The sequence below is a fragment of the Microcaecilia unicolor genome, chromosome 9, assembly GCF_901765095.1.
Source record: "Microcaecilia unicolor chromosome 9, aMicUni1.1, whole genome shotgun sequence".
NCBI lineage: Eukaryota > Metazoa > Chordata > Amphibia > Gymnophiona > Siphonopidae > Microcaecilia > Microcaecilia unicolor.
This window is the reverse complement of record NC_044039.1, coordinates 178179791-178206916: the sequence shown is the minus strand read 5'-3', so window position 1 is coordinate 178206916 and position 27126 is coordinate 178179791. Positions and strand designations below refer to the sequence as shown.

The window sequence follows — 27126 nt, the reverse complement described above, 5'->3', positions numbered from 1 at the left end:
GAAATACAATACAATAAAATATAGGAGAGACGGGACAGAGGAAGCTCAGCTCTGGTGTCCAGAGCACAGCTGCTGCGTGATCATACCTTCTTCACTGGAACTCTCCTCCTCCTCCTCTCTGATTACTGGCATTTTAAGACGTCCACTCAAAGTTCCCTTGAGCCCAGATTTATCGTAATTATTACCATCAGCTGCAAAAGGAAAACATATGAGAAACTACTTTACAATACTGTGAACACTGATTAAAATAGGTGCCATAAGCTGCAGTCAATCTTCTCCAGGTTCATCGCCACAGCTGCTGTCACTTGCTTTCCATAGGGAAAATTTTGTACAGCCTTCCTATCTGCATTGTAAGCACACAGATAATTTTCAAAGGAAAACTGCTCAGCAAGTCTGCCTCTGAAAATTAGCTAACACAACGTACACTGTGTAAAAGACATGTGTATTTTGCGCCTGCTACTTGGGCAGGCAAAATCATGTATGTATATTTAAAAATCAAATGTGCACCCATTGTTTATCTCCCTAACTAAAACACCCCCCCCCCCCCCCAAGAACACTTCTTTTAAACCAGCTAAAAATGCACACATTTAAGAAAACCCATGCATGCTTTCAGCCAGGCCAGTTTACCTCATTAGATGACATTAAGTGCTATCTTTTACATATTTAAACCTATGGCGAGTGCATGCAGCACATTATAATGTAATCATGGTCATATTACATTAGCACATGGCTACTCCATTAGAAATTATTACGTAACTACAAAGGATGCCATTAATAATTAAATTCAGAATATAATGACTATTTCGGGTTCTTGTAGGTACGTTCATGTCACATCATTGCTGAACTAATATCACTGGTTACCAGCTAGTTATCAGATTAAATTTAAGGTGTTAATTCTTACCCACAAAGTCGTCTATAGTGATATTCCTTATCTTGCTGATTTGTTAATTCCTTATACTCAACAGAGGATACTGAAGTCTTTAACTCAAAATTGTTTGGTACTTCCTCCTCTTAATTGTGCTGGATTACACGTTACGTGAGAATCTTTTTTTTTTTCTGTTTAGCCCCAGCACTTTGGAATAGTCTACCCCAATATCTTAGGGGCCCTTTTACAAAAGGAGTGCAAGGGTTACCGCATGCCAAACTGGCCCTACTGCCGGGTAGCGAGGGAGCCTGGCAGTAGTTCCAAAGTTAGTGCACGCAGCTTCCCCCAGTAGAAAATATATTTTCTACTGCCGGGGGGGGGGGGGGATGTTCCCGGCAGTAATCAGCAGTGCAGCTGCATTGCCAGATTACCGTGGGGTTAGCACATGAGCGCTTAGCATCTACTAAACAGGTGGTGGTAAGGGCTCAGTGGAGGAGTGGCCTAGTGGTTAGAGTGGTGGACTTTGGTCCTGGGGAACTGAGTTCGATTCCCACTTCAGGCACAGGCAGCTCCTTGTGACTCTGGGCAAGTCACTTAACCCTCCATTGCCCCAGGTACAAATAAGTACCTGTATATAATATGTAAGCCACATTGAGCCTGCCATGAGTGGGAAAGCGCGGGGTACAAATAAAATAAACATAAACATAAATAGCAGCATGCTAATTTTAATATTAGCGCACGGCCATTTACTGCCCCATTTTTTAAAAAGGCCTTTTTCCCACCACGTTAAAAAGCGGCCCAGCGCTCTGAACCTGTTGCTTGTGCTCTACACTACCACCCTCCTTCCACCAACTGGGTCACAATTGCCTCTAGGTGAGTCTCCCACTCTTAAATTATCCCCAGTGATTTCTAGGTTACTCGAGCCACACTCCCAGTACTCCCGCAGTTCCCAGAAAGCACTCACAGATCCAACACACAAACCACCAGGATTCTTTTATCAGTCCAGACAGGCAGAGGGAATAAACAATTTATTGTGCAATCAGCAAACAATAACAAGTAACTGAAATATGGATCAATTATAACACTAAACATTTGTTTACTTTCTAAAAAGTACCTGGGGAGTACAGGACATATAGCTGCTCACCAGTTATTAAACTGTTTTAAAGAGCTTCAGCAAGGAGTTTTCTCTCTCTCTCTTCTCCCGGGCTCAAGCTGGAGCAAAAGCCAGTACAATTCAAATGAAAAAAAGCTCCTGGGCCAATCATAGCCCAGTCAACAACATTAAAAAAAAAAAAAAAGCTGGTTACATCACTACAGGCATTTAGTGGTTAGGGTGGTGGACTTTGGTCCTGGGGAACTGAGTTCAATTCCCACTTCAGGCACAGGCAGCTCCTTGTGACTCTGGGCAAGTCACTTAACCCTCCATTGCCCCATGTAAGCCGCATTGAGCCTGCCATGAGTGGGGAAGCGCGGGGTACAAATGTAACAAAAAAAAAAAAAGAGAAAGATCAATTCTTTGTAACATAATATGCACTACCTGCTGGCCAAACTAGAGAAATGCACTTTGTTTCGTAAAGGCAGTTTTACAGGCTTAAAACACACTGTTCTGTCACAGGTTATAAACCTATTATTTTGGTCAAGCATTTAATTAATGAGTTTGATCGGGATCAGACTGATGATCGCTGACGGTGGGCTGATGAACCAAAGCTAGGAAGTAAACTAAAATTTTTGTTATATACTATGGGGCTCATTTTTGAAAGAGAAAAATATCCAAAAAGTGTCATAAAGCAGCATTTGAATGAGAATCTTCTCAAAACTTCCAAATCGGTATTTTTGAAACCTGTTTTGCAAACGTCTACTTATGCAATTCGTCTGCAGTGCATCCAAATCAAAAGGGGATGTGTCAGAGACGGAATTAGGGCGTACCTAACACTTGGACATGTTAAAGCCATAATGGAACAAAACAAAAACATCCAGGGTGAAAATCTAAATGCTTTGGTCTAGACCTGTTTTTAGAACGAATAAGGCACAAAAAGGTGCTCTAAATGACCAGGTGACAACTGGAGAGAATCAGGGAAGAAACTCCCCTTACTCCCCCAGTCGTCACTGACCTCCTTCCCCCCCCCCCCCAAAAAAAAAAAATGTGAATAAAATAGCACTCACTAGCCTCTATGACAGCCTAAGATGTTATAGCCAGGTCCATGGAGAAGTGTAGTGGTGGGTGCAGTGCACTGTAGACAGGTGGACCCCAAGCCCATACCTCCCCCTACCTGTTAAACTTGTAGTGGAAACTGTGACCCCTCCAAAAGTCACCAGAAACCCATTGTGCCCACATATAGGTATCCCTTCACCCATAAGGGCTACAGTAATGGTGTACAGTTGGGGGAGTGGGTTTTGGAGGGCTCAGCAGACAAGATAAGGAAGCAATGGTGAGATGTGTACCTGGGAGCATTTAAATTAAATCCACAGCAGTGCCTGCCTAGGGTGTCCCATTGCTCTCCTGGTATGTCTGGGGGACCAGTCTAGTAAAAATGCCCCCCCCCCCCCCCCTTACATCCCAATAGCTTGATTTTCCACATTTTTCAAATGGCCTGAAAAGATAAAATGCAGACAGCACAAAAACTTGTTACAAACAGCATTAAAAAAAAACAAAAAACAAAGATGTTTTGTCGTTTCGAAAATGGCCATATTTCCTATTCGGATTTGGGAAATTTAGCGCAAAACGTCCAAAGTCGACTTAGATGTCATGTCGAAAATGATCCTGTATGTTTTATTTTAATTATTTTTATGTTTATAGTGTAATTTTGGCTTATACATGTAGTATGCATTTTGTTTTATCATTTTAGTTTTCTGTAATCTTGCTTTGTAATTCATTAGTTTGGATACCCCTTTGATTTGTTTTGAAATTCATTATAGTTACGGCCCTGTTTACTAAGGTGTGCAAGCAGTTTTAATCTGTGCAAAAATTAATGTGCGCTAAAAGTTAGAGTCACCCATATGAATATATGTGTCTTTAGCGTGTGCTAAAAATGCTAGCGTGCCCTTACCACTGCTTAGCAAACAGGGCCCTAAATGTTATCATAAACAAACAAACCCTTTAAAAACTTAGGTGCTGAGGGATTATAGGTATATATTTTTTTAAAGAAGACACTCCTTTGGCATGAGTTAACCATCAAAAAAGTGCTGGGCACTGTTGGGAAGATTTTAAAAATGAAGGTAGAACATTCACTGGTGAACTGTTGTTCTAGGATTACCATTATTTGAGTATTATTAACCTTTAATTTTTGAACTGAAAGTCTTAGCACTTTGGGTTAAAATTTAAAGAATGGGCAATTGTCTTGCAAAATTTCACAGATTTAGTGGCTAAAATTATTTGCATATGCACCTTGGGTAAACCTTGTGCCATTGCAATGATGCACAACAAACAATTTTGGTTGTGTTTGAAGAATTTTTTGCATCATTATTTGCATAGTTTGGAGGAAACTGCCTGCTATTTTTGACCAACATCTTAAATTGGGCACAGAAGCAAAGCCAAGTGAACAAGCAAAATACCTATTGTGCTTTTTGGGGAGTCCAATCTTTAAAACAGGCCGTTAAAGGGTTAAAGAACACTTAAGACAAAGAAAGTTGTACCATCAGATGCACTCAGAAAGATAACATGCTTATCTGTATAAATGTTCATTACAGTCATGAGGTAAATTTACACATTTACTGACCTTTAATAGCAAAAGTTAACACACAGTAAGTGCAAAGGCTGCTTGGTAACTGTTGGGGGTGCGCCCAGCATGCCCCCTGCATTTACACACAGAAAGGTTCCATACCGCATGCTATAACTACTCACAATCAGTAGGGATGCAGTTAGGGCTGGATTCAGTAAAATGGCGCTCAAAAGTCAGCGCCCAGGATCAGCACCCTTTATAGAACAGCGCGTAGTGTTGGGATCCGCACGCAACTTTGAGGGTGAGGAGTTACAGTAACTGAAACCAGGTGTAAATTGCGATGCACAAGCTGGACATGGAGCCACACTATTCTGTAACACTGCATGCATTTTAAGGGTATGCCTCTGAGCCACTCATGCCCCTCCCCCTTTGCAGATCCACACAGAAACACTTAGGGGCTATCTATAAATTGGCAGGTAAGAGTGTTTTCGCACAGATCTGCCATTTCCAGTGGCGTACCAAGGGGGGGGGGGGGGGGGGCAGCGGTGGGTGCGGTCTGCCCCGGGTGCACGCCGCTGGGAGGGTGCTGCGCGTCTGTCAGCCCTGGAACAGGTTACTTCCTGTTCCAGGGCAGAGGGAGCAGGGAACAAGCAAAGCCGACAGGCGTGCGGCACCCCCCCCCCCCCCCCAGCAAGTAAAAATGCACCCGGGGGAGAGGGGGGGTCCTTTCACCGGGGGGAGGTGTCCGTCCTTTTGCCGGGGGGGAGGGGGGGGTTGCGCTGCACCCAGGGGGGGTCCTTTCACCGGGGGGGGGGGGGGGCGCATTGGCAATCCACCCCGGGTGTAAGCCACCCTAGGAACGCCACTGGCCATTTCTGCCCCGTTTTGGCACCTTGCATCCATTAGAAAGCTTTTTCTGTGCAGAAAATTTGGCGTTGTGCTTAATGTTCGGCACCATCTTTGAATTCCCCCCCATTATCGCTGCCATTTAGGAGACGGAAAGTGCAAATGCACAAGTTACAGTGCGTCGTAAGAATCGTGCACTAACTGCAGTGTGCACTCCATAACCTTCCCAGTTCTCACCCCCTAAGACGGCATGCAGTTAACATATGCTACACTCAGGAAATCAGCAAAGATGACTCAAAGAGAAAAAACAGACGATGCTCCAAAGAGCCTAAAGATTTATTGTTCAATAACCACCACTCGACACAGCTGTGTTTCAGCCAATAAAGCTGCCTCAGAAGTCTCCTGGAGTTGTATGTAGATTCTCAGAAATATGACTTTATCATCCACTTAGAACATCTATCGCCAAAGATAAATGTAGGCAGGACGTGCTGTGTTCCAGAGAAATTGTTTTCTCAAAATCACTTCTCTACATCAAGCAGCAAAGGCCCGTTGCAAAGTGATTTTGAGAAAAAGATTTCTCTGGGCTTGTACATTTGAAAACCCAAGTACATCTCTGCCTCTTTTTCACTTGCCTCCAAATATTATACAGTGAAACCAGTGCATACATTTAGTTGTTTTGAGGGGAGATAGTTTTCAGCCAGGACAAGCTATCCAGATAAATCCCCATTTACATGGATAAATCACTCTGAAAACTGACCACTACATACATACTAAGAGGAGAACTGAGAGATTTTGCTGAACTCTTCTGTCATGATGACTTTCTCTGTATCTTAATGCCCTTTGCATGACTAATGACCTACCTCTGAGTTCCGCTGACTTTCTTCTCACCCTTGGTTGCACTTGTTTTTTATGTTTTTTACTCTTTTGTCCCTTTGTTTCTCCTAAATCTGATCCAGACTCAGAAGATTCTAATCTAGCTTGACGATGCCTTCTTGATCTGGAAACCTTTAGAAAAAGTGAAAAAGGACGAATGAATGGCAAAATCAGGTTACTAGACAAAAACAGCACAGCATTAAATTCACTGAGTAAAAGTTAGCTACCTAGAGGGCAAGCCTATACTAGCATAATACATGTGTAAATGTTATGCACTACACTTACAGCAGCCACAGAGCCAATGTTAAGTACTCACACCTTGCACTTAAATTACACATACACACCTAACTTATAATATTCTATATGCTACGCGTGGAAGTGGAAGACCTGCCTATGCATATGCCCTCTTGCAAATATGCACTATATAAGTTAACCCCCGGACTCTATATATACTGCCAGATTCTATATATCATGCAAGTGTATTTCATAATAATGCACAAAACTTAATTGGCTTAACAAGCCAATCAGCGTTGGTAACAGCACTTAAGCAATAATGAGCACTAATTGGCAATAATTAGAATTTACATGCATAACTTGCTAAGTGTATGCTGTAATGAACTGCGCCTAAATTCCAAAGCAAGCAGTTGAAAAGGGCATGGCTATGGGCAGGGAAATGGGTGTTTCGTGGGTGCTCCCAAATTTATGTGTACTGTTATAGAATATGGCGCAATCTGCGTAAATATACTTGCAGAAATTTATGCCACATTTTTGTTGGTGTAAATGGATGCGCATAGTTTTAGGCGCTGGGATATCAACTAAGCGTATTCTATATACCGCACCTAAATCTTATAGAATACGCTTAAGTGAAAACGATATCCGCACGGATTTTCCAGGTGCCATATATAGAATCTGCCTCATAGCGCCCAAAATTGTGTGCCACAATCTGGCATGCATCAGGTGTATTCCATAACTAGTAAAAAAAAGGCCCGTTTCTGACACAAATGAAACGGGCGCTAGCAAGGTTTTCCTCGGAGTGTGTATGTTTGGGAGAGTGTATGTGAGAGTGACTGTTTGAGAGTCAGAGTGAAAGTGTGAGTCCAATCCATTCTCCTCTGTCACCTGGCCTCTCCATTCATCCCTATCCAGCAATTCCGCTCTCTCCCTGAGGCCTGCCCTGCAATCCATATGCATCCATGGCCATCTGTCCCCTCCATTCATCCCTATCCAGCAATTCCCCTCTCCCTGAGTCCTGCCCTTCCAATCCATGCCCATCCATGCTCCTTTGTCACCTGGCCCCTCCATTCATCCCTATCCAGCAATACCCCTCTCTCCCTGAGGCCTGCCCTGCAATCCATATCCATCCATGCCCATCTGTCCCCTCCATTCATCCCTATCCAGCAATTCCCCTCTCTCCCTGAGTCCTGCCCTCCCAATCCATGCCCATCCATGCTCCTCTGTCCCCTGCCCCCTCCATTCATCCCTTTCCAGCAATTGCCCTCTCTCCCTGAGCCCTGCCCTCCCAATCCATGGCCATCCATGCACCTCTGTCCCCTGCCGCCTCCATTCATCCTTTTCCAGCAAGTCCCCTCTCTCCCTTCCATGACCCCCCCTCGCATCCATGCTCCTCTCTCTCCCATGTGCCAGCCTTGGCCGCCCTCTTCTCCCCCCCCCCCCCTTCGCATCCATGCTGTCGTTTCTCCCCTGCCCTCCCGCTCCCATTGTTGTACTTTACTGGCCACCCTCTTCTCTCCCCCCAACATGCGTGGTTTTTTTTTTTTTCTTGTTTTTAAATTTACCTCCGTGGCGGTTCCGGCAGCGAAGCGTCAGGGAAGGAGGCAGTGCTCCCGACGTCTAGGTTTCCCTTCGCTGTGTTTCGCCTTCTTTTGACGTCATCCTTGACGTCAGAAGAAGGCGGAACACAGCGAAGGGAAGGCTAGACGTCGAGAGCACCGCCTCCTTCCCTGACGCTTCGCTGCCGAGCGATGCGATTGGTTGTGTCATTGCTCCGCCCTCGACGTCATCACGTTTGACGCGTGGGCGGGGCAGACACAATGCGATCTCACCCCCTTCACTTTGCTAAGAGAGGCTTCATTAGAACGTTGGAGGTGCGTTTTATATAGAGAGATTGTTCGTGCAACTTGACAAATGAGAATTGGCAATAACTGGGCATCAAAAAATCAATTACTGGTGCTAATTGGCAACAACTTGGATTTACGTACACATCTTGCTAAGTGCTATTCCATCAGGTATGTGCACAAATCCTTTAGAATGCAACTGAAAAAGGGGTGAGGTCATTGGAGGGGTATGGGCAGGTCAGGGGTGTTCACTGAAGATGCACGCACTATATAGAATTTAGGGGACCCATGCCTAATTAATGTGTGAGCATTTACACCTTGTACCTAAAAGTGGGTGCATATCCTGGTGCTAAGCACTACTCCATAAACGGCACCCAACATTAAGTCTTTTTATAGAATATCAATAATTGCTCATTTTTTTGGGCATCCAGATTTGGGCACAATTTATAGAATTTAGTCCTAAGTGTGTATTTACAGAATTTTGGCAGCAACATGTGTATATGTATATGAGCCATTATTCTAAACATTTAGGCAGATAAATGTTAGCACCTACGACATAGAACAGGGCTGATCAACCTCGGTCCTGGAGGACCACAATCCAGTCGGGTTTTCAGGATTTCCCCACTGAATATGCATGAGATCCATTTGCATGCACTGCCTCCATTTTATGCAAATAGATCTCATGCATACTCACTGGGGAAATCCTGAAAAACCGACCTAGCGAGGGCCAAGGTTGGATGCATATTCATTGGGGAAATCCTGAAAACCTGACCAGGCGAGGGCCAAGGTTGGATGCATATTCGTTGGGGAAATCCTGAAAACCCGACCTGGCGAGGGCCAAGGTTGGACACCCCTGTTATAGAATTATCCCCCTTAGGAGACAATTCTCTGTAGGTTGCCTAAAGTTTGGCTCCGAGATGATGTGCGCACAACTGCCGTTATAGAACACTAGCGGAAAGCCAAAGTTACATGGCTAACTTTAGGCATGAACACTTACGCTAGTTCAGTGGCTGCTGTAAATGCTCATAATTCTCCAATGCCTCCAGTTTTTTTATGAGACACAAGATTGTCTTTCACTAAACCAGCCTGAACAGACTTCAGTTCTTGAGTAAACCGCACTAAATTTGAGATTCCTCTCCTCTTGTTTCTTAACAGGCTAAAGAGGTTGGAGCTCTTCAGTTTGAAGAAGAAACAGCTGAGGAGAGATGATAGAGGTCTATAAAATCATGAGTGGAGTGGAAGGAGTAAATATGATCTGGCTGTATACTCTTCTCAAAAGTAAGACAACTAGGAGAAATACTATGATGTTACTAAGTAGTGCATTTCAAACAAATCATCATAGAAAATATTTATTCACTAAACATATAATTAAGCTTTGCAATTCGTTGCTGGAAGATGAGGTAAAAGCAGTTAGTGTAACCAGGTTTCAATAAGGTTTGGACAAATTTCTGAAAGAAAGGTCTATAAACCGTCGGCTATTTTTCAGAATCTTGTCAGATACTCATCACCTAGATTGGTCATTGTTGGAAACAAGATGCTGGCTTTCTGGATCTTTGGTCCGATCCAGTATGGTAGTTCTTATGAAGAGAGAAAGTATTCCTTGAAGGGGTCAGGAGAGACAAAGCGTGTGTAAGCCCACATACCTTGGAGTGGAGGGAGGGGGAAGAAAGAGGGGAAAGTGTGTGGGGGGAGGAAAAAAATGTTGGGCCACTGCAAATGTTTTGACATCTGCTAGTTGTAAATCTATATATTATATGCATTTAACAATGGTCTCACCTCATGGACAGTACTGTAACTCTTAGCTTTCAGTTTCGCCAGTGCGCTTGCTCTTTCTGAACCCTGCAACAAATGTTTGAAAAATGCAGTGTTAATAATGCCAGTTATTTACATTTCAGTGCAACAGGGCTGGATGAGAGCATGGCAGCAGCAGAAGCAAACAAGGCTGGATTAGCCTTCTGGCTACTGCATTAGCAGGCCAGGTTCAGAGATGTAATGTCTCCTATCCTCTGGTGCTAAATTTCCTCTACAGACATCAGTCTCTCTGCAGCAGAGAAAGGTTTCAGCGTCATCATCTCTCCAGCAGAAGTACAGAGAAAAGTTCAATTTCTAATGAAGCTCTGTCTGGGGGTCTGAGTCAGACACACACACACACACACACATAAACCAGGCCCTTAGTCAGGGTAAGCAATACCTTGAAAAATAACGGTGAAACACTAAAAAAACTTAGCAAAACTGTTGTCACATAATCGCCCTGTTCTCATTAAATGGCAACAGTCTCCAGAAGAAGCCATTGCAAAACGGGTCCACATCGGTACCAAAGCCGACTATTTGATCTGACACATCGCGTTCTGAGTTTCAGTATTGCCTCAACGATTGAAAATTGGATCTACTGGAATGCAGAGAGCGGAGCAGCATCACTTTAACGCTATGAAATTCAAATGCCGTGGAGAGAATCACTACAAAGCAACAAAGCTAAGTGTGCTTTTGATTTATTTGATGTATTCACACACAGATGTTTTTTGATGCAATTAAAGAGAGAGTGTTTTTTGGAGGTTTTCCAGACCCATGATTACTTTTTTCACTAGTCATAGTTAAAAGTGGTTGCACTTGACCACCAGAAGGGGGCGTATCAAGATGGCAGCACGCTGCTAATCGCTGTTTGACTCTCGTGGATAATGCTGAATTAAAACTTTTCTTCAGACTCAATGCCTCATACAAAATGCAAAGGGACGGTCAAGGCCGGTCCCTCGATGGCCAGGACCTCCTCACCTCAGCAGCAATCCATAGAGAGATTTGCAACGAGAGATCCCACCCCTAATGCAGAGAAGATCCCTGCTGTTGCTCCAGGAGGAGGAGATCCCGGAGACTTGGGGTTAGATGTCACCCTTTCTCCCCCGGCACTCAACCCTCCGCCTCTCCCCGAAGGACCCGTGTCTCAGTGGAGGCCTCCTGAACTCGAAGAAGTAGCAGGAAGTCCTCTGGATCGAGGAATTGAGAACATGGGAACATTGGGAGGTCTGAAGCCTTTTAGTGCTTCGATTGAGTGTGTGACGCCATTACAACGGCCAGAGTCGGTAACGCTGGAGACTATTTGGGAAGTTCTCCAGCAGTTGCATAATACAGTGGCTAAATCTACAAGTGAAGTCTCGACTTTAGTGAGTACTGTTGAAACGTTATCAAATACCTTAGTAGTTATAAAGACGGAATATGACACTCGTGGATAAAATTAAAGAAGATGTAAAGAATTTGCAAGAATGTGCTGTAATGGTGGTAAAGGATAAAACGATATTACATCATAAGATTGAGCCAGTACATCAAGCTCCATCTCTGTCTTCACCTTTTTGATGCTGCTTTTAACTCCTAACCCCTATTCACTTGTACAAGTCCCATGAGTGGAGGAGTGGCCTAGTGGTTAGGGTGGTGGACTTTGGTCCTGGGGAACTGAGGAACTGAGTTCGATTCCCACTTCAGGCACAGGCAGCTCCTTGTGACTCTGGGCAAGTCACTTAACCCTCCATTGCCCCAGGTACAAATAAGTACCTGTATATAATATGTAAGCCGCATTAAGCCTGCCATGAGTGGGAAAGTGCGGGGTACAAATGTAACAAAAAAAAATGAACAGATAGAAAATTATAATCGTAGATTAAATCTCCGCTTTCTGAATTTCTCAAAATCTCCAGGTATTACCCCTTTGGAAGTATTTAAGAAATATTTGCCTGAAATTTTGAAATTTACCCCGGAAACGATTCCACCGGATATACTATTTACCTAATAAGAAAATCTGAGAATTTTCTGGAAATGTCAGGTCAAGAAAAGAAAGACTTTTTAAATATATCTGAACTTTTGGAAACATCATTATCTTCAAAATCAGAAAGGATGACCCTATTGGTTTCATTTGTGTTTGAGCAAGATTTGGAAGCGGTGAGAAGGTTATCCCTCCATAATCTACAAACTTTGTTTTATGGTAAAAGAGTTTAGATATTTCCAGATGTAACAAAGCAAATACAAGATAGGAGGAAAGCTTTTTTGGCTTTAAGAACGGACACTTTGGCATTGAGGGCCTCCTTTATCTTATTTACCCATGCAAATGTGTTGTTAAATATCTTAGCATAAAATATGTCTTTTTTCTTCCTGAACAGTTACGTGCTTTTATAGATTTGAAAAAGATCCACACTGTATTACCCTCGGTTGAGAATAAGTAAAAAGGGGTGGGGAATAGCGTGCTATAGCATTTATTTGTGACTTGTGTACTGACATAGTGTAGCTTTTCTCCTGAGCTCTATGTTACTTACCCCCCTTAATTGTGGTCTAAATGAAGATTAACCATGTATTTTCTTTTGCCTTTATACTACAGATGTAAAGTTATTATTTTCCTTTCTGAATTTCTTGATCAAGTGTTATGACTTGTAAATTGTTTATAAACCAATTTAAAAAAAAGTGGTTGCACTTAAGGTCTACTTCATTGTAGCATTATCCGAACCAGTTTTGATGAGGTCTTTTCCTCCATTTTGGGGGGATAATCTATAAGTTTTCCTGAGTTTCTTTTAGCATTTCACTATTATTTTTCAAGATATTGCTTGCTCTTAGTATGGTGAAAAAGATCTGAATTGTGCTATTTTGCCTTAGACAGGGTATAATTCAGCGGCAGCAATTTATCAGCTTGTCGTCCTCTCTCAAGATAAAGAATCCTTGAAAATAGGGATGGGGAAGTAGGAGATTTGAAAATCCCCTGCAACAGTCAATGTATTCTCTACAGTGATATAGGGGGGCAGATATTCAGCCAGTGGCAGTTGGTGTATTTTTAGCCACCGCTGGCATTGAATATCCGGGTTTGTGCGGCTGGCTCTCTTATGTGGTTTAGTGCAATATTCTGCACGTAACTATCTAAGCAGCACAGCATAAACATAGGACTGACTTTTACGTGGTATGATTTGGCTGCTTAAGTGCCGAATGTTGGCAACTTAACCGCATAAGTGCCGACTCCGCCCCGATCACCCACAAAAATAGCTGGCTTTCAGTTTAGCGATCAGTGGTGAGGTTCAGCGGCACTAACCGGTTTACAGATTGCCCCACAGAGGTGAATTAAGCAACAAGGAGCCTCTCCTGACCACTTAAATCACTTTGAATATTGACCCTTTAATGTAAAATGTGTTTGCAGTTACATAATAAGCCAGTTAAAATGCAATTTTGGACAACAAGGTCAATAAGCGTGGAGGAGTAGCCGAGTAGTTATAGCACTAAGCTGACAACCAGGCAAGAAGAGTTCAAATCCCGCTGCTGCTCCTTGTAATCTTGGGTAAGTCACTTAACCCTCCATTGTCTCAGGGACAAACGTAGATGGCAAGTCATCCAAGGTGGGGAAATACCTAGTGTACCTGAATGTAACTCATCTTAGCTTCTACTGATGAGGTCTAAGCTAAATCCAAATAAAATAAAACTATTCAGTAGCACTGTTTCAGTACAGTTAGACAGAACTTACTGATTAACTTTAAACAGATATTAAATAGATAGCAGATTATATTTAGTGGTGACTTAACCAGATCTTTTATTTGGTTATCTTTACAGCTGCTACTGCTGAAACCCAACTGGTCAGTACTGAATATTGACAGCATCTGGTTAAATCTTGACCAGGGTCCCACAATGCCTCTTGGAGATTTTCCTCTTAATTGACCAATCAAAAGTTAACTGGTGAGCAGGCTTAGGGCCCTGTTTAGCAAGGTGCATTAGTGTTTTCAGCGCACCTACACTTAGAACATGCGCTAACCCTGTATACTAACTGGCTTAGTAAACAGGGCTCTTAATATGCTAATGCTAAAAAAATTTACCTTGGTAATTAAAAGTCAAGCAGTAAAACTGTTTTTGAAAAAAAACTGAGCTCTCCACAAACTTCTTAAGCAGTGTATAGTCTCCCTCAGAGAATTAGTATATTGCTCTTCCAAAATAGATATTTTGGGGCTCATTTTCAAAGCACTTGGACTTGCAAAGTTCCAGAGGTTACTATGTAACTTTGTAAGTCTAAGTGCTTTGAAAATATGCCTCTGTGTCTTGTCTACCCAGTTCTAAGTTGTCTGTTTGGAGACAAACAACATTAACACACTGTACAGTGGAGAACAGCATCTGAGCCAAGACTATAGTAACATTTCCTACCGATTCTTGAGAAGTGCCACCATTTCTCTCTTCCTCTTCTCCATTTTTTCTGGTTGCTTTCTTGAACTACAGAGAGCAAAGGCAACAATAAAACAAAGTGCAAATGAATATTACAAAATATTAAATAAGAAGAAGAAAGAGTGCAAAGTAAAGAGGTCAGCATACTACAGCCAGGGTGAACATTAGCATTTGCTGAAACCCTGAAGTATGGTCGCTAGCTTAGTCCACTTAATACATACAGAAATAATACTCAACGAAGTCGTAGATGTAACACAATTCATTTCCTGACTAGCATTCAAGAGTGCTCTGCTCCCTTAACACAGTAACATAGTAGATGACTGCAGAAAAAGACCTGCACGGTACATCCAGTCTGCCCAACAAGATAAACTCATATGTGCTACGTTTTGTGTATATCTTACCTTGATTTGTATCTGCCATTGTCAGGTCACAGACCGTATAAATCTGCCCAGCACTAGCCCCGCCTCCCCCCACCGGCTCTATTACTACTAAACATTTCCAAAGCGCTACCAGACTCACGCAGCGCTATACTGCCACCCAATCTCGGCTAAGCTTCTGAGGATCCCTTCCTTCTGAACAGGAACTAGGTCAGTGCACAATGAGATATGGATATCGCTGTAAGATGAATTACAGCCTATGGAGACGGTTCTATAAAGAGGTGCCCAGACTTAAGCTCCACTTACACGTCAAGGCACTATTGACAGTTAGGCACCTTTGTGCACTAGGCATTTATTCTATAAAGTACAGCCTAAGTGCCACAGTGCCCAACTCGCATGGGTGGGCCATGGGCCCATTTTCCAGTTAAATTGCACACTGCATCAAACTACATATACCATTAATATGGTATAAGAGGGCATGTCTACATATGGGCATGCCAATGTCAACCTTACACTAGTACTCTATAATGAAATCTTGGCATCAGGATGCTGTTAGAGAACTGGCGATAAGCGCACAGCACTAGGGCGCCTAGACTGAGAAGCCGATTTATAGAATTGCCCTTTGAATGTAAAATGTTTCAAGTGAAAGATGGTAGGGGGGCAGGGCAGGGTTGCACTAAGGGAACATTCTTCCACATCAGACTACTACAGCACTCATTTTACTACCAGGAAGCTAAAAAGAGATCCTAAAATATCCCAAAGACAATTTATCAAAACACATACAAAGGAATACATTGGAGACCCTGTGTACAGGTCTTCCTAACCTCTCTCACGATACTGTCCCCGCCCACCCACCCTTCCTTCTAACCTTTATCACACAGAGAGTCCTATCTTTCATACTAGTCATAACCAGCTTTGATTTATTCTATAAGAATTATGAAATGATTTGCCGTCAGTAACTCATAAGTGAATTTCCAAAACACCCATTGTACTTTTTATATTACAATTTCTTCTTTTGACATTCATTTCACAGCATACCTTGGCTTAATTCATCTCAATTTGTGCTTCCTGATCAACCAACTGAGTTTTCTTTTAATCACTCACTCTACATAGGCACCAAATGGGATAAATTATTAAAAACAAATCCACTCCTTGTACCTTTTCAACTTCCTCAAATGGACACATCCCGTGCATTAAAGCATGTAAATAGCTGCTAGGCACGGCGCCCATTAATCACTTTAAGTAGCACTAGAAGAAGGTGCGCAGAGAAACCCAGAGTGGTGCTGAACAAGCACTCCCATCTATTTGCTGACGGTTTGCCAGCTAAGAAGCATACACTTACAGATCAGAGGACAGCAAGGAGCAAAACCTAGCCAAAAAGAGAAAGTCAGGGCCAGTGCAAAGTAAACCTTCAGTCCTGAGCACCCGCCCTCTCTATTAACCTTTTAAGCCCCTTGGCCCTACCCAAACAAACATGATCACTCCAATACCACCACTCCCAGAATAAACTTGGTAAATGGGCCATTTCAAAATTTCCCATCCTACCGTTGTTTTCCTTGAGTTTGTTTGATTGTCAGGACTTATTATTTAATTTAACACCAGCTGCTCTTGGCAGCCCCCAAGAAGCAGCTACAGTAGCCCACTGCCTAGATGAGCCAACCCTAAAGGTAATGACCAGTCACAAAATTCACAAATCCATAGCCACAGAAACAACAAAAAGTCTTCCTATTGATACAGTGCAGCCTAGAAGAGACATGGTAAAATTATGTATAATCATACCTGATAATTTTCTTTCCATTAATCATAGCTGATCAATCCATAGACTGGTGGGTTGTGTCCATCTACCAGCAGGTGGAGATAGAGAGCAAACTTTTGCCTCCCTATATGTGGTCATGTGCTGCCGGAAACTCCTCAGTATGTCGATATCAAAGCTCCATCCGCAGGACTCAGCACTTAGAGAATTACACCCACGAAGGGACACTCTGCCCAGCTCACCACCGCCGAAACGGGGGAGGGGAATTAACCCAGCTCATCCCCACACAAGTGGGGGAGGGGAATCCGTCCAGCTCATCCCCGCAGAGCGGGGGAGGGACACCACACCCGCCGATGCGGGGGGATCTGGCTTATCCTGCAACCGCAACCGCGGGAGGAGCTGACTGACCCTAACACCGCCGAAGCGGGAGGGGTACAAAGCTGCCCTACAGCCGCACGAAGCGGGAGGGAGTGCCGGCAGAATTTTAAGTCTCAATCCAGTCCCGTAAAACGGAGGGGAGAGGAATGCAGCAGCTCACTGTAACACAAACTCGTCTTAACTCTTGAAGAATCCAAGTGAAAAAACTTGAACACGAAGTCTTTCTGAAGTAACTGAAGACTAAACTTGAACCTGAAATGCAACCAGAATAAAAACAGTACAGATATCTGGGAGGGGCTATGGATTGATCAGCTATGATTAATGGAAAGAAAATTATCAGGTATGATTATACATAATTCTACCTTCCATATCATCAAGCTGATCAATCCATAGACTGGTGGGATGTACCGAAGCAGTACTCACCCAGGGCGGGACATTGAAATCCCTGACCTCAACACTGAAGCTCCAAACCGGGCCTCCGCCCGTGCAGCCACAGTCAAACGGTAATGCTTGGAGAAAGTATGAGCCGAAGCCCAAGTTGCCGCCTTGCATATCTCTTCCAAGGAGACGGATCCGGCCTCTGCCATCGAGGCCGCCTGAGCTCTCGTGGAGTGAGCCTTCAGCTGGATAGGCGGCACCTTCCCCGCGGCCACATAAGCCGCTGCAATGGCTTCCTTGACCCATCTTGCCACTGTAGGCTTAGCAGCCTGCAGACCCTTACGAGGACCTGCAAACAGGACAAACAGATGATCCCATTTCCGGAAATCATTGGTCACTTCCAAGTATCTGATGATGACTCGCCTCACATCCAGATATTTAAGAGCAGAGTACTCCTCTGGGTAGTCCTCCCTACGAAAGGAAGGGAGACAGAGCTGCTGATTCACATGGAAGCGAGAAACAATCTTGGGCAGGAAGGAAGGCACTGTGCGAATAGTCACTCCTGCCTCAGTGAACTGCAGAAAAGGCTGTCGACATGAGAGCGCCTGGAGCTCGGAAACTCTTCTGGCTGAAGTGATAGCCACCAAAAAGACTGCTTTCAACATCAGGTCTTTCAGAGATGCCCTCGACAAGGGTTCAAAAGGCGGCTTCTGCAATGCTCTTAGTACCAGGTTGAGATTCCACGCAGGCACCACTGAGTGCAGAGGAGGGCGCAGGTGATTAACTCCCTTGAGAAAGCGCACCACATCTGGCTGCGAAGCCAGGGAAGCACCCTTCAGGCGGCCCCTGAAGCAAGCCAGAGCCGCTACCTGGACTTTAAGGGAACTGAGCGACAGGCCTTTCTCCAGACCTTCTTGCAGGAACGCCAACACTGAAGAAATTGGAGCAGTGAAGGGAGAAAGTGAGCCTGCTTCACACCACGCTGCAAAGATACGCCAAACCCTGGCGTAAGCAGTAGAAGTAGAGCGCTTCCTCGCTCTCAGCATAGTGGCGATGACCTTGTCTGAGAAGCCCTTCTTCCTCAGACGCTGCCGCTCAATAGCCAGGCCGTAAGACCAAAGGGGGAGGGATCCTCCATCACCACGGGACCCTGATGTAACAGGCCCTGCTCCACTGGCAGCCGCAGAGGATCGTCGACTGAGAGCCTGATCAAGTCCGCATACCAGGGACGCCTGGGCCAATCCGGACCCACCAGGATTACCCTGCCGGGATGCTTTGCCACCCGGTCTAGCACCCTGCCCAACATGGGCCAGGGCGGGAACACATAGAGAAGCTCTTGTGTCGGCCACTGTTGGAGAAGAGCATCTACTCCCAGGGATCGAGGGTCCCGTCCTCTGCTGAAAAAGCGCGGCACTTGGCAATTGGCCGATGACGCCATCAGATCTAGGCTCGGCTGGCCCCAGCGCTTCGTGATGTCCAAGAACGCCTGAGCAGATAGCTGCCACTCTCCGGGCTCCAAGGTATGGCGACTGAGAAAGTCCGCCTTGACATTCATGACTCCTGCAATGTGGGCCGCTGACAGCTGTTCCAGGTTCGCTTCCGCCCACTGGCATAGACTCATAGCCTCCTTGGCTAGAGGGGCGCTCTTGGTACCTCCCTGGCGGTTGACATAGGCCACAGCCGTGGCATTGTCCGACAGGACCCATACTGGCTTCAACGCCAGTACCGGGAGGAACTCCAAAAGCGCCAACCGAATGGCTCTGAGCTCCAGGAGGTTGATAGACCACTTTGCCTCTGCAGGAGACCAGAGCCCCTGCGCTGTCCTTCCCAAGCAGTGGGCTCCCCAGCCCGACAACGAGGCGTCCGTCGTGACGACAATCCACTCTGGGGTCACCAGAGGCATTCCCGCAGACAACTTGTCTGTCTGCATCCACCAGCTCAGCGCCTTGCGCACTGCTGGGTCCAAGGGAAGGCGCACAGCATAATCCTCCGACATCGGAGTCCAGCGCTGCAGCAAAGAGTGTTGAAGTGGTCTCATATGAGCCCTGGCCCAGGGCACAACTTCCATCGTGGCCGTCATAGAGCCCAACAGCTGCACATAGTCCCAAGCCCGAAGGGGAGAGGCTACTAGGAACTGGTCCACCTGAGCCTGAAGTTTGACAATCCGATTGTCTGGCAGGAACACTCTGCCCACTTGGGTGTCGAATCGAACTCCCAGGTACTCCAGGGACTGAGTCGGGCGCAGCTGGCTCTTCTCCCAGTTGATGATCCACCCCAGGGAGCTCAAAAGAGCAACTACCCGGTCCACAGCTTTGCCGCACTCTGCATAAGAGGGGGCTCGGATCAACCAGTCGTCCAGATAAGGATGGACTTGTACCCCTTCCTTTCGTAGGAAGGCCGCGATGACCACCATTACTTTGGAAAAGGTCCGCGGAGCAGTAGCCAACCCGAAAGGGAGGGCTCTGAACTGGAAGTGTCGTCCCAGGACTGCAAAACGCAGAAAGCGTTGATGAGGAGGCCAGATGGGAATATGCAGGTACGCTTCCTTGATGTCCAAGGATGCCAGGAACTCTCCTGCCTTCACTGCCGCTATAACAGAGCGGAGAGTCTCCATGCGAAAGTGCCGCACTTTCAAGGCCCGATTGACCCCTTTGAGGTCGAGGATAGGCCGGACAGAACCTCCTTTCTTTGGTACCACAAAGTAAATGGAGTAACGTCCCTTGCCAAGCTGACTTTCTGGCACCGGAACGACCGCGCCCAGGCGGATCAGATTGTCCAAGGTCTGCTGCACTGCCACAGCTTTGACCGGAGACTTGCAGGGAGAGAGTACAAACCCGTCTTTTAAGGGTCGGCAGAACTCTAGTTTGTAGCCGTCTCTGATGACTTCCAGCACCCACGCGTCTGAAGTTATTGTGGTCCACTCGCCCAGAAACGAGGACAGCCGTCCTCCAATCTGCACCGGGGCGTGGACCAAGACCCCGTCATTGGGTACGAGACCCTGGGGGAGGACCGGAGGGAGCACCTCCGGTACGGCGGTCTCTGCGAAAGGAATGCTGCTTGGGGGAGAAATTCCTCTTGAAGGAAGAGGGGGCAGAGGAACCCGACTTGCCCGGGCGGTACCGACGGGCTTCCTGCAACCGTCCTCTGGAGGTACCGGGACGAGTACTAGCCCGAGCCCTGACCTCTGGTAATTTCTTGCCCTTAGACGTGCCGAGATCGGTCACGATTTTGTCCAGCTCGACCCCAAAGAGCAGCTTGCCTTTAAAAGGCAACCTAGCCAGGCGGGATTTAGAGGCGTGGTCAGCAGACCAATGTTTCAGCCAAAGCCACCGCCGCGCAGAGATTGTCTGAGCCATGCCTTTCGCTGAGGCCCTCAAGACATCATACAGCAAGTCTGCCAAATAGGCTAAGCCCGATTCCAGGGCCGGCCAATCAGCCCTCAAGGAATGATCCGAGGGGGAAGCCCGCTGCACCATAGTCAGGCACGCCCTGGCCACATAGGAGCCGCAAACTGAGGCCTGCAAACTTAAAGCAGCAGCCTCAAAGGACGACCTTAAGGCCGCCTCCAATCTTCTGTCTTGGGCGTCCTTTAGGGCCGTGCCACCTTCCACCGGCAACGCCGTTTTCTTAGTCACCGCAGTGATTAAAGAATCCACGGTAGGCCACAGATAGGCCTCACGTTCACTCACAGCCAAAGGATAGAGGCGGGACATAGCCCTAGCCACTTTAAGGCTCGCTTCTGGGACATCCCATTGAGCTGAAATTAAGGTGTGCATGGCATCATGCACGTGGAAGGTTCTAGGCGGGCGCTTCGTCCCCAGCATAATGGCAGAGCCAACAGGGGCTGAGGGAGAGACGTCCTCCGGAGAGGAAATCTTCAAAGTGTCCATGGCCTGTAACAACAGGTTGGGCAAATCCTCTGGGCTAAAAAGCCGCGCTGCAGAGGGGTCATCCGCTCCATCCGAGCGGGGATCCGTCTCCTCCAAGGAATCCGCAAAGGACCGTTGGGAGACCTCAGACACGCTGCCCTCATCTACATCGGAGGAGACAAATTCCTCCAAGGCCTGGGAATCAACCCGAGGGCGTTTACCTCTGGGAACCTCAACCTCTTTACCAGACGAGGGAGCAGGGGCAGCGTTGTGCATGAGGAAGGCCTGATGCAGCAGCAAAACAAACTCGGGGGAGAAACCCCCCAGACTGTGCACTTCCGCAGCCTGGGCAACAGCCCTAGACGCACCCTCAACCGGCGCTCGCAATAGCGGGGGAGAGACATGCTGCGCATCCAAAATGGCGTCCGGCGCGAAACTCCACGAAGGAGCCGCGTGGGAAGAACGGCTCTTAACTTTAGCCGCTTCTGTGCCGTCGCCCAAATTAAGGGCGTTCATGGCATTAATGTCTCCAACCTCAAGGGCGGCCCAAGAAGAAGCCGTCCAAGCCGCGTGGCCGGCCAAGCTGGCGGAGGCGAGGAGCGGGGGATGGGCGTTTATGGCGGGAAAAACCGCCACGCCAGAGGAAGGACCGGGACATTCATCAGTCACGAAACTGTCACCCAACAAGGGCGAATCAGGCTTTAAGACCCCCGCATCCCCTCTAGAAGCGCTCAAGCGACCCGGGGAGCGACCCTTTGCGCCCTCGCCCTCCGACGCCATATGCCACGAGGAGAAGAATCGGGGAACCCCCTGCCCGCTATAAAAAGGTAAAAATTACCTGCTGTCCGCTCCGAGTTGTAACGACCTGGTGTCCCAGTGAGTAGCTGCAATAGACGCTTAAATAAACGTCGAAATAAACGCCTTTAAGGACGTTCAAAATTTTTTTTTTTTTTTTAACGGAGCCAGCGGGAGGGGGGAGAAAAGGAGGGACCTGGCACCACCAGGTTTGCACTTGCTCAAAAGAGCCCTCAACCCCAGGCACTCAACAAAACCTAAAAATTAGGCTTGGAGGCCTAGCCAGAGCTGCTGCTGTGTGTGACCACCACCTGCTGAGATAGAGAACATACTGAGGAGTTTCCGGCAGCACATGACCACATATAGGGAGGCAAAAGTTTGCTCTCTATCTCCACCTGCTGGTAGATGGACACAACCCACCAGTCTATGGATTGATCAGCTTGATGATATGGAATATGTCTGTGGAAGCATATGGGATTTTGAAGGGTGGGGGGGGTGTAATTTTATAAAATAATTTTGCCTGTTATGTGGCAGCCATCTTCCATGCTACCAAATAACCATAATACTCCCTCATACAGCTGGCCAAGATCCACTCAAGCCAAGCAGCTCCACTATATTTTTAACACCAACCATATAATTCCCACTAGGCTATTCATGAAATTGGTCCTCTACACTGAGTAGAGCTTCCGAGCCACTTCCCGCCAAACTGCTGTCAGATCCAGTTTTATCAATCCCCCTCTAATCCCTCAGGTGACCTCTGCAGCATCCTAAATTTGGGGGTGGGGGCAGGCAATCGGGGCTGCCCTTAAGCAGACAGCAAGTCCTGCAGTATTGTTTAATTTTAGACAGATGAAGTGAGGAAAAGGAAAGGGAATGTAGGCTCACTGGGGAAAGGGAGAGGAGGAAAGTACTGGGAAGGTGGAGTTAAGAAAAGTGATATTTTGGTATGATCCAGGGCTGAAGAAATGTTAGAAACCAATTCGGAGTACATCCACTCTTACCTTGTCTTTCAGCCACTGCTGATGTTCCAAAACATGCTTGTTAAGATTAATTGCAAAGTCTTCCTTTATCAGACTTAGAGCCTTATCTGGTTGGGATTTATCAGCAGAAATTGCACACTTCATTTTCTGATAGTGGGAATGAACATTCAACATTTCCTGTAAATACAAGAAGTCAGACACCAGTGAAAACTGTGAGCTTGCATCCTTTGATTCTCAACGCCTTCATACGTTAGGAAGTCTATGACTTATGTTCATGAGAGTGAAACGAGGATTGTACCTCCAACACACTGGATGTAATGAGCTCTGTCACTTTGTTGCTACAATCCTTAAATTCCTCTTTAGGTGGCTGCTTACACAACTTACTCCTTAACTTGTATGTTAACTGCCAGAAAAAAAGTAAAAAAAAAAAAAAAAAAAGAGAGAGAGAAAGGATTAGAACAATCACTCCGTATAAACAATGTTTTCAACATGAAATGGAAACAAATACAACAGAAAAGCTGAAAAAACCAGCAGAGTTTATTTCTAAAGGACCTATACATTAAATCATGTGATAAGGAATTTTAGCATGCAGCTGATAATACCATTGCACAAAAACCTGAATCTTCTTCCTCTGTCACAACTAGGTGAAAGATTATCCCTGATCTTTTCTGGTTCAATCTGGAGCAAAGAATCCAATATGAACTGCATTTACTGTGGTAAAAAAAAAATCAGCCCGTCTCATGATATTTTAATGCTCAGGAAAGGTGGAATATTAAATTAAATAAACCATAAACTACAATTAATGTTGGGACAGTGGGAAAATTTATGTTTCAAGCAATACTCCACAAAGCCCGAAAACCACTGCCTTCTGTGAGCAGCAGGTGTACGATTTTACCACATGAATGCAGTTAATATTGGATTATTTAAAGACACAGATACTTATCAGAAATTTGCAACACTTGGAAAATAAATTTGACTTTTATTTCTTCACATTACGAATGTTTGTAAATGTTTGACCACTTTTTGTGGTTTGGGAGCCAAGACTATATAGTTCTGGAGAATTACTATCTGTTTATGAAGGTCCTCTTGATATTTTTGGTAAGTGTGTCTGACCTACAGAGCTGCTTTTTAGTAATGTTGGTTGGGAGTTGATACTCATTTTATGCCTGTTCTGTGAAGGCAACAAAAATATCTTTTTTGACATGCCATCCAGGCACCCTAGTATGAAATTAAGCCTTACTAAAACTGGTTTATAGCATGCATTCCAAGTTCTAGGGGAGAGAGGCCTGAATGTTCTCTATTGTCTATTTTGACAGGGAACCAATATGAGGAATAAAAATGAAGACAACTGAGTAGAACTAAAGGGAATCAAAATTTACATAAAAAGGCTTTTATCACCTTCTTCCAGCACATTTGCCTATTATATTAAAAATGAGCATCACAGGCAAAATAAAACCCCAGCCAGTAGGGAAGCTATCAATGTGGGCTACCATTAAGATGTGTTATTTTACTGTTAACCCCAGTTATTAGTAAATAGATCTCACTACATAAAATGGAACCTGTGATAAATAGCACGAGTTAGTGGTAAAATAATCCATCTTAACAGTAACCCATGTTGATAACTTTCTCCCTTAGCGTGAAGCATTTCAGTCTCCGGTAACTGGTTTGGGGGAGGGGGGAGGCACTAGGACACCAGGACAGGGGTGGGGTAGGGTTACCCACTAAGCCACCAGGGTCAGCTTTTTTGGTGTAGGGAGGGTTAGGAGGCGGCTCCCTAGTGCCCTTGTGTCGGGGGGGGGGGGGGGGGGGGAGGAGACCGCCTTGACAGCGACATCGATTTCTAGACACATTTCTTTTTTCTTTAAGGGAGGAAGAAGTTATCAACGTGGGCTACCATTAAAAAGTACTATTTTACTGTTGACACCAGTTACTAGTAACTAGGTCTCGTTGCATTAAATGGGATCTATGCTAAAATAGCTCATCTTAACGGGAGCTCAAATTGATTACTAAGCCCCTAATTCATGTATTTAAAATGATTTTATAGCTGATAGAGATCAGACATCAAACAAGAAGTCTTTCAAAAACATTTTTTCAAAGTAACACTCAGTGACCTACTAGTACAGGCATTGCAGTATAGTGGAAAGATTTCTGGAGTCGCAGTGCCCTGAGAATATAGGCTGCATCAAAATGCTGCGCCTTTATAAGCTCTTTCTGGAATTCCAGCACTTCCTGCCAGTCCTTGAGTGCAATTCGGATCTGTAAGAGACAGAGAAAAGGCTTTTTACCACTTCCATTCCTTTAATGAGCTCAGCTTACACAAGAGAGCTAAAAATCTTTAGAACAGCAGAAAATGCCACTAAACCAGTAATTCCCAACCCTATCTTGTTGAGTTTTCAGGACTGAATGAATATGCGTGACAAATTTGAATACACTGGAGTGTAATGCATGCATATCTCATGCATATCCACTGTGGCAATCCTAAAAACTTGACTGCCTACAGGGTGGGTTTGGGAAACACTGCAACAAACAAGTTTTAGGACATCTAATCTATAGTACAAAAAAAAAGAAAGGTGGGGAGGAAGTGGAGAAAGAACTCAAAGTTTGAGTGAGTAATTCGACACTGGCTGAAGGAGTAAATCTCTAAAACAATACCTTTTGCTTAGGCTGACCAAGCTGTGCATTATAGAGTCCATAGAGAAGATAAAGAGCACCGACTCGAATCTGAAACGTGAATGGCGGCAAGAAGTGTAAACAGGCCACTGACAAAGCCTCCTTCGCAAAGTTGTTCTTCTCTAACTGCCCTGTTTTACCACTGTAAAAAAAAAAAAAGGCAAAGTGGTAGAGTAAGTAATTTGTTCGTGGCCTTGAATAAGCACTAGAAAAAAAGTTTTGCATTAAGAAGGAGAGGCCAAGCCAGTCCCAGTTTTACTTCCACTGCATCTCTGGGCTAGATAATGTATGACTACAAGGTCAGGGGAGCAGAAAGCATAGCCAGGGCTTGTTCAACCTGTCTCTTATGCCCTGGAGACATCAGGTCACCTTACACATGAACCACCACTGCAGCTCTTTGTGTTCCGCAAAATAATGCAAGGCAGACTCCAGCTAGACTATTATGAAGAGAGCTTGCACTGAGAAAGAGCATTTAGGCATAGGACAAACTGCCGCCTATGTACCCCCAAACCTGCACAGAACAAGTAAATAAACATTCATCATTGCTATCTTGCTAAATCTCAGCTGGATTTGTTATGTTACATTTCTGCAAGAAAAGCTTTAAAACTTGATTACTATCTACCCCTCACGCGAACATTTCTTTAGAGAACATTTGAGACATACTAAGAACTCATGGGACAAAAGCTCAAAATTCTGCTTAATGACATGGACTGTAGCCATCAGCAAGCCATTCCCACATCAAATTATAGCATTTGTGCGCTATGATTTTATTTTGAGACTTTGGCCCCACAAATTTTATTTGGACTTTGGCCCCACAAATCCTATAACTTCCACCACCAACTGCGTTACAATGGGCCACAACTTAACACTAGAGAAGAGCCAAGTGAAATCCACAGCAAAGAAAATGTTCCACGAGGGAAATATTTCACAACCTGATACAACCAATGGTACTACGCCAGGTAGACTACTGCAATGGAATTTATGCGGGATGCAAAGAACAAACATTAAAGAAACTTCAGACCGTTCAAAACACGGCAGCTAGGCTTATCTTCGGAAAAACGTGATTTGAAAGCGCAAAACCCCTCTGCGAAAAACTACACTAGCTCCCAAAGAATGCATTGCTTTCAAAATCTGCACTCTGGTTCACAAAATTATCTACGGTGAAGCCCCGGGATACATGACAGACCTGATCGACCTACCGACTAGAAACACATCCGAATCAACACGAACATACCTAAATCTGCACTACCCAAGCTGCAAAGGACTCAAATATAAATCTACTTACGCATCCAGCTTCTCCTACATAAGCACACAACTGTGGAACGCATTACCAAAAGCCTTGAAAAACCACGTACGACCACCTAAACTTCCGGAAATCACTAAAATCTTACTGTTTAAAAAGCCATACCCTACCAATACAACATAAATGCCGATCTCTACAAC

General features: G+C 45.2%; 1 protein-coding gene across 5 annotated transcripts in view; it reads right to left on the bottom strand.

Annotated features, from left to right (window-relative positions):
- The window catches only part of SNAPC1 (small nuclear RNA activating complex polypeptide 1), a 49427-nt gene that overhangs the window by 11599 nt on the left and 10702 nt on the right, over positions 1–27126 (bottom strand). For all 5 annotated transcript variants that reach the window (XM_030214863.1, XM_030214861.1, XM_030214860.1 and 2 more), the window contains exons 3-10: positions 25666–25825; positions 25129–25269; positions 23312–23416; positions 23035–23190; positions 14466–14531; positions 10095–10157; positions 6231–6375; positions 87–191 (exon numbers count right to left, since the gene is read on the bottom strand). In XM_030214863.1, the coding sequence (XP_030070723.1) occupies positions 87–191; positions 6231–6375; positions 10095–10157; positions 14466–14531; positions 23035–23190; positions 23312–23416; positions 25129–25269; positions 25666–25825 (941 nt within the window). The remainder of the gene's footprint in view (positions 1–86; positions 192–6230; positions 6376–10094; positions 10158–14465; positions 14532–23034; positions 23191–23311; positions 23417–25128; positions 25270–25665; positions 25826–27126) is intronic.